The sequence below is a fragment of the Oratosquilla oratoria genome, chromosome 30 (assembly GCF_046742065.1).
Source record: "Oratosquilla oratoria isolate Oo_2021 chromosome 30, ASM4674206v1, whole genome shotgun sequence".
NCBI lineage: Eukaryota > Metazoa > Arthropoda > Malacostraca > Stomatopoda > Squillidae > Oratosquilla > Oratosquilla oratoria.
This window is the reverse complement of record NC_134806.1, coordinates 7,032,295-7,044,840: the sequence shown is the minus strand read 5'-3', so window position 1 is coordinate 7,044,840 and position 12,546 is coordinate 7,032,295. Positions and strand designations below refer to the sequence as shown.

Sequence of the window (12,546 nt, the reverse complement as noted above, 5' to 3'; positions counted from 1 at the left end):
GTTCCGGGAATCGTAGCAATGCTCCCGGATCCGGGTCTTCAGGTCACGGGAAGTCTCGCCGATGTATACTTTATCACATCCAGCACAGAGTATGCGGTAGACACCAGCGTTTTTTCCCCACATCTCGTCCTGGCTGTCACTCCTTCTTGAAAGCTCTAGAGGACGAGTTTAGGCACATAAAGGAGGTTTTTCATAAATTAAAATATCCAGAGTGCATCATCCACCAGTGTAAGAAAAAGGCACTCAAAATAATGGAAGGGCGGGAACCAACAAAAGATCCAGCTAGGAGGCTTATCCTTCCAGCCAGCAGCGTCACCGCCACCCTCACCCGGACACTTGGGCGTTGCAACATTCAGGTAGTGGGCCAGTCCAGCAGAACTATCAAAGAGCTTTCAAGAAGGAGTGACAGCCAGGACGAGATGTGGGGAAAAAACGCTGGTGTCTACCGCATACCCTGTGCTGGATGTGATAAAGTATACATCAGCGAGACTTCCCGTGACCTGAAGACCCGGATCCGGGAGCATCGCTACGATTCCCGGAACAACATCACCACCAACGCCTGTGTTATCCACCGGAACACCAACGACCACCTGATGGATTGGGATAACGCAGAACTTCTGTTTAGTGAACCAGACAGGATGAGGAGAAAATGCCTCGAATCGGCCGCCATTCAAAGCTTCAAAACCATTGAGCAGAACAGAGGCATGTTTAACATCGCCCCTCCTATCATCCATCTGTTACCCGCATTAAATAAATGTATGAAATGTCCCCCTTAGTCCACTTCAACAAACTGTCCGAAATGTCCTCCTTTGTCTCCACCAAGTCCCACCCGTCCCCCTCCTCCCCCTCCACCTACCACCCACCCCTCCCTGATAACCTCTCCCAGTTCCTTCCCTGTTGGCTTATATGTGCTCAGAGTGTGTGTCATGTCTGTACTTGAAAAAGCTGTAACAAGCGAAACGTAGTATCAATAAAGGTTTCGATCTCACAAGGTGTTTATTCTCACATGGAGACATGTTACTCAAATCACTGTCAATAGTACATGGTTCACTTGAATCTTGATCAGATTTGTTTTCAGTGGTATCTTTAATAGGAGACATGTTACTCAAATCACTGTCAATAGCACATGGTTCACTTGAATCTTGATCAGACTTGTTTTCAGTGGTATTAAGTACAGTGGGGTTTTTCATTATAATTTTCCAACAGTTCACACACAACAATGATTCTTTTTTTCAGTCTACCATCACATTTTTCAACAAGTTTATCTGTCACTTTTCTAAGATTGATTGTTATGCATTTTTTGTGTTTTTTAATTGGATCCTGGCAATATTTCAAATGTCAAACCATTGTGATATAATCTGTAGAGATATGAATACAGGAAAATCAATCAGATGACATATATATATATATATTTTTTTTTTTAGAAAATATAGCCATGTACACTTGATGTTTTGAGCCTTGAGTTATATGGCTGCAACTGTAGTAACCTGTGGACAAGGATGCTAAAATTAGACATGTAGCAACTTGTTTCAACAGGCTGTTTAGCAACACTGTTAATTGTTTCTCATAGCTTACCAACATATGCTTTGGATTTTATGATTGTTTCTCATTGATAAGAACCCTGTCTTTGCTTTTATATCTATAAAAAAAATCCATATGTCAAAATATGAGCTTAAGTGTGGAAAAATAGGTAGAATTGACGCCAGACTTAGGAATATGGTGTTCACTTATAGGTTAGTTTCATGAAAAATACTTACATACACAAACTTTTTTTTTGCTGATTCTAATAGCTAATGCCTTTGCCTTCATTTTTTACATCTATAAAAAAAATTCTCATTTGATACCCCAGAAGTCAAATTGTGACCTCAAATATTGTTTTTTGTATAACTTATTTATTTTTCAAACTAGTTTTAAAACCTGTATATTCCTTTGCTTTTTCTGATTCTAAATATATATACATATATGCAATTCTGATCATTATTAACCAAGTTATGGGTCACTGAAAACATATGACCTCACACGTGACCTCAAATTTCCTGAGGTCATATCTTTTTAACTGTTTGTCTGATTGATCTAAAATTTTCAGAAATTGATTCAGGGCCTATGATTTCTCTATAAACCATGTTTCATCAAAATCTGAGGGTGTTAATTTAATTTTTTTTTGGTTGATTGAACAGAGAATGCCCCACAACCTAATCACAGTCCAAGCTACCTTGTCTGACAAACTACTGAATTTGACTATGATACCAGCAACCTCTTGGTTTATCAAGAATCCTACTCCACTAAATCCTTCCTTGTCCTTACCTCTATAGTAGAACAGGTGGTGGCCATCTTGCAATTATATCAGCTTTTCTTCCATTCTTCGGTCTTTGCTCAGTCCTACGATGTCCCACTTGATGTTGTTTAGTTCTTTCGTTAAACTCTCCAGTCTGTGATCTTCTGAGAGACTTCACATGTTGTAAGTATAGATCTTCATTTTCTTCATGTTGTTTAATGTTCAAGACTTGGATCTGCTTGGACAGTACTTACTCACATTCGGTGGCACACTGCCTGTAAGCACACGAGGCAATGCAGTTGGACCTTTAGGAGATGATGATCCAACAGGAATGCCCAGTTTTGTTTTGGTTGTGATAATCATATTTGCTATGAAGAGAGGTTGGCAGTAATCTCACCTCTGTGCCAACTGGTTTCTAGTGAGATATTTCTCTAGTGTCACCTTATTCATTTTATTCAGTGAAGCCCTATATCTATAGGGTGCCCAATGGTCCACACCGTCATTATGATGGTACTCCATATATCTATGAGGAATTTCCCTGTTTGCCATCAGGGATGTGCCAGTTAGCAGTGGGTCCTGCAACTGTGTGCTTGCACTGATCTTTCTTACAAAACCTGTTCGATATGGGTGACCCTGCACAGATTTCCTCTCTATCGACAGCTTTTGTAATCATTAAGATTCTCAAGCCTATCCACCATGTCAAGGTGTCAACTCTTGGGTTTAAAAAAGGATTTTTTTTTTAGAAGTGCACACCTATGCAGTATAGCATTAGAAAATTAAATATTAATTTTATAAATTATAATACATCAATATAACAGATATTTTTCTTGGTGGAACTTAATATTAGAAAATGTTGTTAAAAGCTATGCAGAAATGAACAAAGTTGAATTGACTCCTGAAGATGCCACTTTGTTTTGATAGATTCGGAGGTTGGAGCTAAGGACAATGAACAGATGACCTCTAGAATTAGGTACTGCTTTACTAATACAGGTTACATTAAGTAGGTAGGTTAGGTTAGTTATGAAGAGACGAATTTATCATACTGTACTTTAATTTCTTCGACCTCTGCCTCTACCAAAACAAAGATGATGTCTCAAGTAGTAAAAGGGGATAAGTTTGTTTGTTTAGAGCTTTTAGCAACTTTTTCTATTATCAATTTCCACCATGAATAACATATGTTACGTTGATGTATTATAATTTACTAAATTATTATCTAATTTTCTATTGCTATATCACATAGGTGTGCAATTCTAAAAATTTATCTTAAAAACTAATATAGATATTTATGGGATTTTAGATGGTAATCACTCCCACCATATCTTTGTTTTGTTTTCAACAGATTTGTCGTTTCTAAACAAATTATACTAAACATATCATCGAGAACTAACAACAGTATCAATAATTTTTAAAATATTAAATTCTGTATATTATTTACCTAGGGTATCATATTTTTTTTTAAAGCTTCTATCATTTCAAAGTTATAGCATTTTCAAGTATATACAAGTTTTTCCAGTATTTAGAACATGGTAACTCATCTGGTTAATTCATCACCGATTTGAATTTTTTATTATTTGGTGGTTGAGGTCTTTCCATGTCAAATAATTCAACATCGTTATGAGAATTTTTTTCCCTTTTTTCTACAAAATATGAATTTTTCCAAATAATGTGATCTGCCCCAATATAGCTTCCTGCCATGATCTAAACCTTCACGAGGTTATTGAGAGTGAGGAGGATGACAATAATGAAAGCTATCCAATAAAAGGCATTTAGGAGGTCAGGTTAACTTAAAACAGATTACTGCCCAAAAGTAAATGTTTCCTATTTTCTCAAAATTTTCAAATTAACAACATATACATATACCAAAGGCTTTTTCCTCCTTACACGGGGGGTAGCCAAAAAGAAAAAGGCATAGAAATCACTCCCACCCATTTCATTTCCCATATATTCCACTCCCCTCCACCCTCCTCCCTCCCTCCTATCTTGACACCTCCTGGATGACGGGTCATCCCTGCATCCTGTCCACTGCCCTGGGTCAGAAGCAGTGTTGCAAGACACAGCACATCCACAGCGAGGCCGCTTCATAAATTCGGCGACCCCCCCTCTCCGTCCCCTCATGCAGGAAAGGAGAAGACGGGGAGATTAAAATTTTAATTAACAACATAATTTGGAATTTTTTTTTAGAAGTGCATACATATGCAATATAGCAATAGAAAATTAATTATTAATTTTGTCAATTATAATATATCAACGTAATATGAGATTTTCTTGGCAGAAATAATGACAAAAAAGTTGCTAAAATGGACTTATTTATGAAGTTGCGGTGGTTGAATGATACACCATGTTTGTTTTGATAGATGCTGAGGTCAAAGAAATGAAAGGATAATAAATTCGTCTATTCTAACCTAACCTATATCTAGTAATTTGGTACCTCAAATCCTAAAGACCATCCAGGTAGTCATCGTCGTCACAGATGCTGACAGCCTGATTATTATTATACCTTGGGCAATTAACAGACAATGGCAGAACTGTGTTCTCTCAACAAGTCTAAGGAAGCCCTACTGTCTTTGTAACGGTGCTTATTAAGGGGATCGTCCATCAGAAAATCACGGAGAAAAAAAAAAAAAAAAAAAATCTGAAAATATTTCCTCTAAAAGTGTTGCTCATAAGCTATCTCGTGGGTGAGTATGGAAGCTGTATCTTCATTTTTACTATCTAAAAAAAATATAATATAGTACCACCCCCACCCTACTGTGGCTGGGTCGTGTGCGCTGCGTACTGCATATTATGTTTTCTGTTGTTACATATATTTGCTAACAAAAGAAGCTGTGTATTTTGCACAATATTTATGCTTTTGAATGATAAATAATAGCATACAATATGGCAACAAGGACCTGACTGCATACCGTACAGTATGAATTGTCCATCAGAAAATCACAAAAAATATAATAATAATCTGAAAATATTTCCTCTAAAACAACCAGTGATGCCATACAACAGGTTAGGATGGCAGATAAAGATCGTCTGTCACCAAAGATGCATCGCGCCAAGAAAAGGAAAGTGCACACTTGGAACCTGAGCAATATAACCCTGGTGGATACTAACTGGATTCATTATATAAACCTGTAATTAATCAAAAGCATGCAACAAAGAGTAGGGTGGTGCCTATGATACCCTTTCAATACCATAACATCCTAAATAATGAAAGGGGACCAGTAACCATGAACAAAAAATCTATGACGCTCATTCCTGAAAAACTTGATATTTGCACATTTAACTTGATTCATATCCAAAATGCCTTCACTGATTTTCAACTGCAAATCCTTTTTGGATTCAGCATAATTGGGAGAACATTTGGAGGTAGATTTATGTCGTTCTATCAAGGACTAGTAGGATTTTTTCATATATACATTTTTTTTTTTTTGCTTTTTTCATCAACTTACATTGGATTTTTTTTTTCTCATAACAGACTGATCAGAACATCATAATTCTGCCTCTGTTTCTTCATCTATCTTAGCCCATTATAAAGACAAAAAATAATCAATATCCAGTCAAAGGTCTATCCTCTGAATCAATTTCAAAATTTTCAAAAATTACCCCTCGGAAAAAAAATAAATAAATAAAAAAAATAAAAGTATAAGCATAAATGACTTGAAAACATGGTGGTATGTTCTCTGAGACAAGACAATTACTAGGAAAAAATCTCAGCCACTTTTACCCCCAAACTAAAAAAGTTCGATTTTCTAATGGACGACCCCCTTAATGTCACCTGGAGCTGGGGAACACCCAGTCCGCAACGGGAAAGTCATCATCTCAGTGACTGGACTGGACAGACGACATCATGGCATCTGAACTGTATCTTAGTGGTTTCATTCATTAGTAGATTTGCTTGTAGCAATTTTTTTTTTAATTTATTTCTGCCAAGAAAATAGCATATTATATTCATGTATTATAATTTACAAAATTAATATTTTTCTAATGTTATATTGCATATGTGTGCACAACATAAATAATACCCATTACTTTAGTAACAACATTGTCCAACTCTTTGTAGCCTTACATCCGAGACTTATTTAAAAAAATTCTATACAACTTTCATTATTACTTTCTGATTATTTCACATAGAAAAATATTTTCTTAGAAAAAATATGTCTTAAGAGCATTATATATAATTGGTTAGCATAATTGCTGCCTGAAACAATGTATTTACCAAAATATACATTTTGATATTTATCCACTTCACTACGGGACTTAAATCTCGCGGGCAGCAGCCAATGCCAGCTGTACGACGTGTCGTAATAATACTCGCATCACAAAATATAGTCCCGGCTTATATCGATTGTTCTTTCTTTCACCCGTGAATTTTGAAAACCACAGAGAATGGGATTAAGAGCAGATTAGGGAGAATGTAAAAACATAGGGGCAACCACAATAAATATAATCAAGACGCCGATATGGCAGTGTCGCGAATCCACTTGCTCCTCATGACACCTACGTGTGCGGCACCGTATGGAAGGGGTTATGCATCAAAAACTCTTCCACCCACAACCTTTATCTTGTGTAGGTATGGGAGAGAGAGAGAAAAAAAAAAAAAAAAAAAAAAAAAAAAAAAAAAAAAAAAAAAAAAAAAAAAAAAATCCCTTAAATTCTAGTTGCATATGAAAGACAATTTCATTAGAAACAAAATACTTTTTAAATTGTTGAAATAGCTTGAAAAATATGTGAGATATGATTTTTTTTTTATCCCAAATTTTTGGCTAGACCCATAACAATTTTATTGAAGTTTGGAATACTTGGGCTTAAAGGGTCAACAAATTACCTGAACATGTCAAAAACAATGTGGAACATCTCCATCATACCAAATTTGCCTTTTCATGGCAACTATTAAGTTGTCAATTTAGAGATGATCATCAGTAAAATCCAAACCCTGGCCCAATTGACATGCAACTTGGCATGTGAAGGTTTTATGGGTCAACAAATCATCTGAGCATGTCAAAAACAATGCAGGACCTTCCTTTTATACTATTCTTACTAACACCTATCATGTTGCCATGGCAACTATTGTCAATTTAGAGATAATCATCCATAAAATCCAAACCCCTGGCCCAATTGACATGCAACTTGGCATATGAAGGTTTTATGGGTCAACAAATCACCTGAGCATGTCAAAGCATGCAGGAGCTTCCTGTTGTACTATTCTTACTAACACCTATCATGTTGCCATGGCAACTATTGTCAATTTAGAGATAACCATCCATAAAATCCAAATGCCTGGCCCAATTGACATGCAACTTGGCATATGAAGGTTTTATGGGTCAACAAATCATCTGAGAATGTCAAAAACAATGCAGGACCTTCCTTTTGTACCATTCTTACTAACACCTATCATGTTGCCATGGAAACTATTATCAATTTAGAGATAATCATCCATAAAATCCAACCCCCCTGGCCCAATTGACATGCAACTTGGCATATGAAGATTTTAAGGATCAACAAATCACCTGAGCATGTCAAAAACAATGTAGAACCTTCCTTATTGTCAATTTAGAGATGATCACTCATAAAATCCAAACCCCTGGCCCAACCGACATGCAACTTGGCATGTGAAGGTTTTATGGGTCAACAAATCACCAGAGCATGTTAAAAATAATGTAGGACCTTCCTTTTATACTATTCTTATAGTATTTCTTCAGTTGTGTACATGGATGTGATATAGCGTTAGAAAAATTAAATATTAAGTTTGTAAATTATAATACATGAATGTAATATGCAATTTTCTTGGCAGAAATAAAAATAAAAAATACCTTGCTACAAGCAAATATACTAACGAACGAAGTCGCTAGCATAGGATCAGGACGCCATCTTGTCGTTTGTCAGGTGTTGTCTGCCCGGTCCCGTTGAGGCCTGGTGTACGCCCTCGGTACTTCCGCCAGTACCTTGTGAGGTATATATTCTTGAAGGAATGCTATGGAGCTGAAATCTATATATTCTTGAAGGAATGCTATGGAGCTGAAATCCATGCATTCCTTCAAGCTATGAAAAACCTATATACCCCGCAATCAGAAAGTGATTGAACAGGCCACTAACATCCGTGACAACGACGATGACGATCCGGATGACCTTAACCCCTTCCATACGGTGCCGCACACATAGGCGTCATGGGGAGCGAGTGTATTCGCGAGGCTGCCATATCGGCGTCTTGATTATATTTATTGTAGTCCCCCCTCCATAATGACATTCTTTCTAATTCTTTTGTAATCGCATTTTCTATGGTTATCAAAATTCACGGGTGAAGAGAGAACGATCGATATAAGCGGTGACTATATTTTATGATGCGAGTATTATTACGACACGTCGTACGGCTGGCATTGGCTGCTGCCACCGAGATCTAAGTCCATGACGCCTACGTGTGCGGCACCGTATGGAAGGGGTTAAATTACAGGTGCCGACTTACTAAATACACATTAGGTTAGGTTAGGTTAGGTCAGATGAATTCATCATCCTTTCATTTTTTCGACATCGGCATCTATCATAACAAACATGGCGTACCATTCGTCCGGCACGACTTCGTTACTTATGAAATCTGTTTTAGCAACCTTTTTGTTTTTTATTTCCGCCAAGAATATTGCAAATTATATTAATACATTATAATTTACAATATTAATAATTAATTTTCTAATGCTATATCGTGTCCATGTACACAACAGAACATTTGCAATTCTTACTAACACATTTCATGTTGCCATGGCAATTATTGTCAATTTAGAGATAATCATCTGTAAAATCCAAACCTCTGGCCCAATTGGCATGCAACTTGGCATGTGAATGTTTTATGGGTCAACAAATCACCTGAGCATATCAAAAACAATGTAGGACCTTCCTTTTATACTATTCTTACTAACACCTATCACATAACATGTTTCATCAATGTAATGTATGCACAATGTAATGTATACGCAGCTAAAAGAACTCTATCACCTTAAAAAGTGCATATATAGGTGCTTTAGCCCTTACCCTTAAATTGCCTCTCGGTACATTAACCAGTCAGTACTGCAACTATCCTAAGACCTAACTTATTTTTATGTTATCAATACATTACTTTTTACACCAATTTACTGATATAGAAAAAAAGAATAATGTATTTTTACTTTCAAAGGAGTTATTTTGTTTAATCATGTTATCTATAATCATGATAATCTGAATAAACAGCCTTATTTCAACAGCTCATGTCTATTCCATGAAACCCATTAGAAAATTGAGTGTTGTCTCTAAAACTCCATAAGTATTGAGACTTCTCATGGTCATGGACATGGTCCATGACATGGAATACGGACGATATTATTAATAGTTATTTCATATATTTGCTATCATAGCCATAGCCGGCTATGTAATAGGCATAGCATAGCCTATCCAACATCTTAAAATTCATACCATAACAATATAAGTATTATTTGTGAACAACACCCTCTACGACTACTACTAGTAGTATCTACAACATGTCGTGTAAACAAATGCGACTAAGTATCTGAGAATATGCTTACATGTTCCGCGTTAAGACACAGCTGACAAATTACCAACGATCTTAAAGTTGCTCATTTCTGCGAGAAAATAGGCTAAAAAATACTAATATCACTTTAAAATATTCATATATAGGTGCATTATCTTTAGATTTCCCCTCGTAAAACTAATTTGCCAAGGCTAATACCCACATTTACATTTAAATCAATGATCTTTTTTTTTTTTTTGAAGAACTGGGCATACACTTGCAGAACAGCAAGACAATCTGAAAATTCTGTGCATACACTGAATGCTACAAGCATTCAAACGTACCATGAAAGATTGTGGTGTAAACATTACGTCCACGCATTCGCACGGACCTACCTACATGTTCTTGAACAAAGCTCATTTACATGAGAAAATAGAATAAAAAAAAACAATATTCTTACATTAAAATATTTTTTCTTGGTGCCTTCCCTTTATATTTTTACTCGAGAAACTATTTTGCCAAGGTTAATAACCAAATTTGCATTTAAATCAGTGAAAATTTGTTTTTGAAGAATTCGGCATACAATTGCACAAGAAAATTTGAATACCCTGTGTATGTGCTGAACGCTGCAAGCATTCAAACTGAGACATACTTATTTCAATGGTCCACAAAAGATTGCGTTGTAAACACTACATGTGCAATGGACTGGTGGCGCCACGAGCGGATTTGCCTGTACCTATTTTGTGGAAGGAGTGAGGGGGAAGCTGAAACCAATGGTTTGGAATGGTATTTGGTTTCAGAATCATCAGAACCATACAGAAAAATATTAGGCAACATGAATAATTTTGAAAATTCTTAATTGAAAAAATGATAAATTATTACTGTAGGTGATGAGTTCAAAAACATCCATTTATGGCATATCCTCAAGAAAATTCCCTCTTTACTAAACGCCAACATGCGCATTCATATTTACGCAAATACATTTACACTCAAATGTCACAACCGAAAATTTGGCTAACATGAGTTTTGGCACTAGTCAAATTTGAAGTTCAATTAAACAAAATCACGTTTACATATATCATAACTGTAAAGAGACCTATCAACTTGAAAGTATAATACATACGCTCTTTTCTGTGGAAACCCCATTTCTATCAAAGTTTGTAGGGCAGACATTTTCTCAATATACTAATATTTCTTATTTCTTGAGTGAGTAGTTGTTTTCGTTTCTTCTACTCTTTCCCTCTTGTTGACATTCTATCGCTCAAAGATACTACACTTTTCGAATGTAACATTGTCACCTTTATTTTAATTAAAAATATGAACTTTATTATGTTATCATCAGATGATAAATAATATTATTCCAAACGTCTATGCCTATGGATCTAATTCGTAAAGTAGCCACTTCAGTGTCAAAAGAAATTGACACTGGTAATAAGGAGTGAGGGCCATCAGCGGACTCTTGTGGACATTCTAGATTTCCTCGTATTCTGAGTTCTGACCAAAGTCGACCAAACCCAAACAATAACGGCTTTTGCTCAAATGCATATAATTATGCATTAAAATTAGCATATGGTTGCCTATGTGACCTATTTTCATTAAAATGTGTGATTTTCATATAATTTGATCAAAGAAAAGTTACGCTTTTATCCTCTGCAAAATTACCAAAGTCGCCCAACGCCGACCAAACACAAACAGTGACGTCTTTTGCTCATATGCATAATTTTATATAAAAATTAGTATTTGGTTGCATTATTTGACCTATTTTCTTTAAAATGTATGATTTTCATGAAATTTTATCACAGAAAAGTTACATTTTATATATAATTATGCATTAGAGCAAAAGTCGTCATTGTTTGTGTTTGGTAATTTTGCAGAGGATAAAAACGTAACTTTTCTTTAATCAAATTACATGAAAATCACACATTTCAAAGAAAATTGGTAACATAATGCAACCATATGCTAATTTCTATATGAAATTATACATTTGAGCAAAAGCCGTCATTGTTTGGGTTTGGTCGACGTTTAGTGAGACCGTAGAATTGTATTTCTACTTTATCATCGTTTTAATCAATTTATTACGCTCAAGGACCGTCAAACCTAGTACTAAAGTGTAGCCATGTACAGAGTACTAGTGACACACAGGACACTCTCGAATCATAACTGACGGAATTATTTACAGTTTATCACCCACTAAAGTGCGGGTGATACTAAAAATATATCCAGTGATCACCTTCTGGCAAATAAATTGTCGATGAGGTATCAAAGTTGTTGGCATATGGGGTGTAGCGCAGCCTGCACACTTGATTATCATGCTAGAGGAAAGCATGTTTTATATATAGACAAGTGTGAGTTCTGACAAATTTATTAAAATTGGAGGATATAACCAATTAATTGTTTTCCGAGGATAAGTGGTTAATGTAATTTGCAAATTATTATGTAACGAATACAAGATGAATTGTAATATGAGATATATGAGAGTATAATGCCAGAGTAAGGGAAGCTATTAGAGTGATGAGCAACACAGATGCACACCAGACACTACTGTGCGGGGACTTTAATTTCAAGGAAATTGATTGGACTAACCACACTATAAATGGGGGACCCGAAAGTGAGCAAATTAAATTTTATGATGCCTGTCAAGATGCATTCTTACACCAGCACATTACTCAGTTTACGCGAGTAAGAGGAAACTACACACAATCCCTCCTTGACCTTGCCTTTTCCAAGAGTGAACTTGAACTAGAGGAGATACATTATAAGGCCCCTATAGGGGCAAGTGATCATGCTG

At 35.9% G+C, this 12,546-nt stretch overlaps 1 protein-coding gene across 5 annotated transcripts in view; it reads right to left on the bottom strand.

The window, feature by feature from the left end:
- The window catches only part of LOC143041001 (UBX domain-containing protein 1), a 148,384-nt gene extending 136,960 nt beyond the window's left edge, over nt 1-11,424 (bottom strand). For 2 of the 5 annotated variants that reach the window (XM_076212522.1, XM_076212523.1), the window contains exon 1: nt 10,882-11,193. In XM_076212522.1, coding sequence (XP_076068637.1) covers nt 10,882-10,931 — 50 coding nt within the window. In that variant the 5' untranslated portion in view covers nt 10,932-11,193. Of the gene's footprint in view, nt 1-10,881 lie in introns of all 5 variants that reach the window. The other 3 variants (XM_076212519.1, XM_076212520.1, XM_076212521.1) reach the window with 3 other exon arrangements.
- Nucleotides 11,425-12,546: the final 1,122 nt, after the last annotated feature.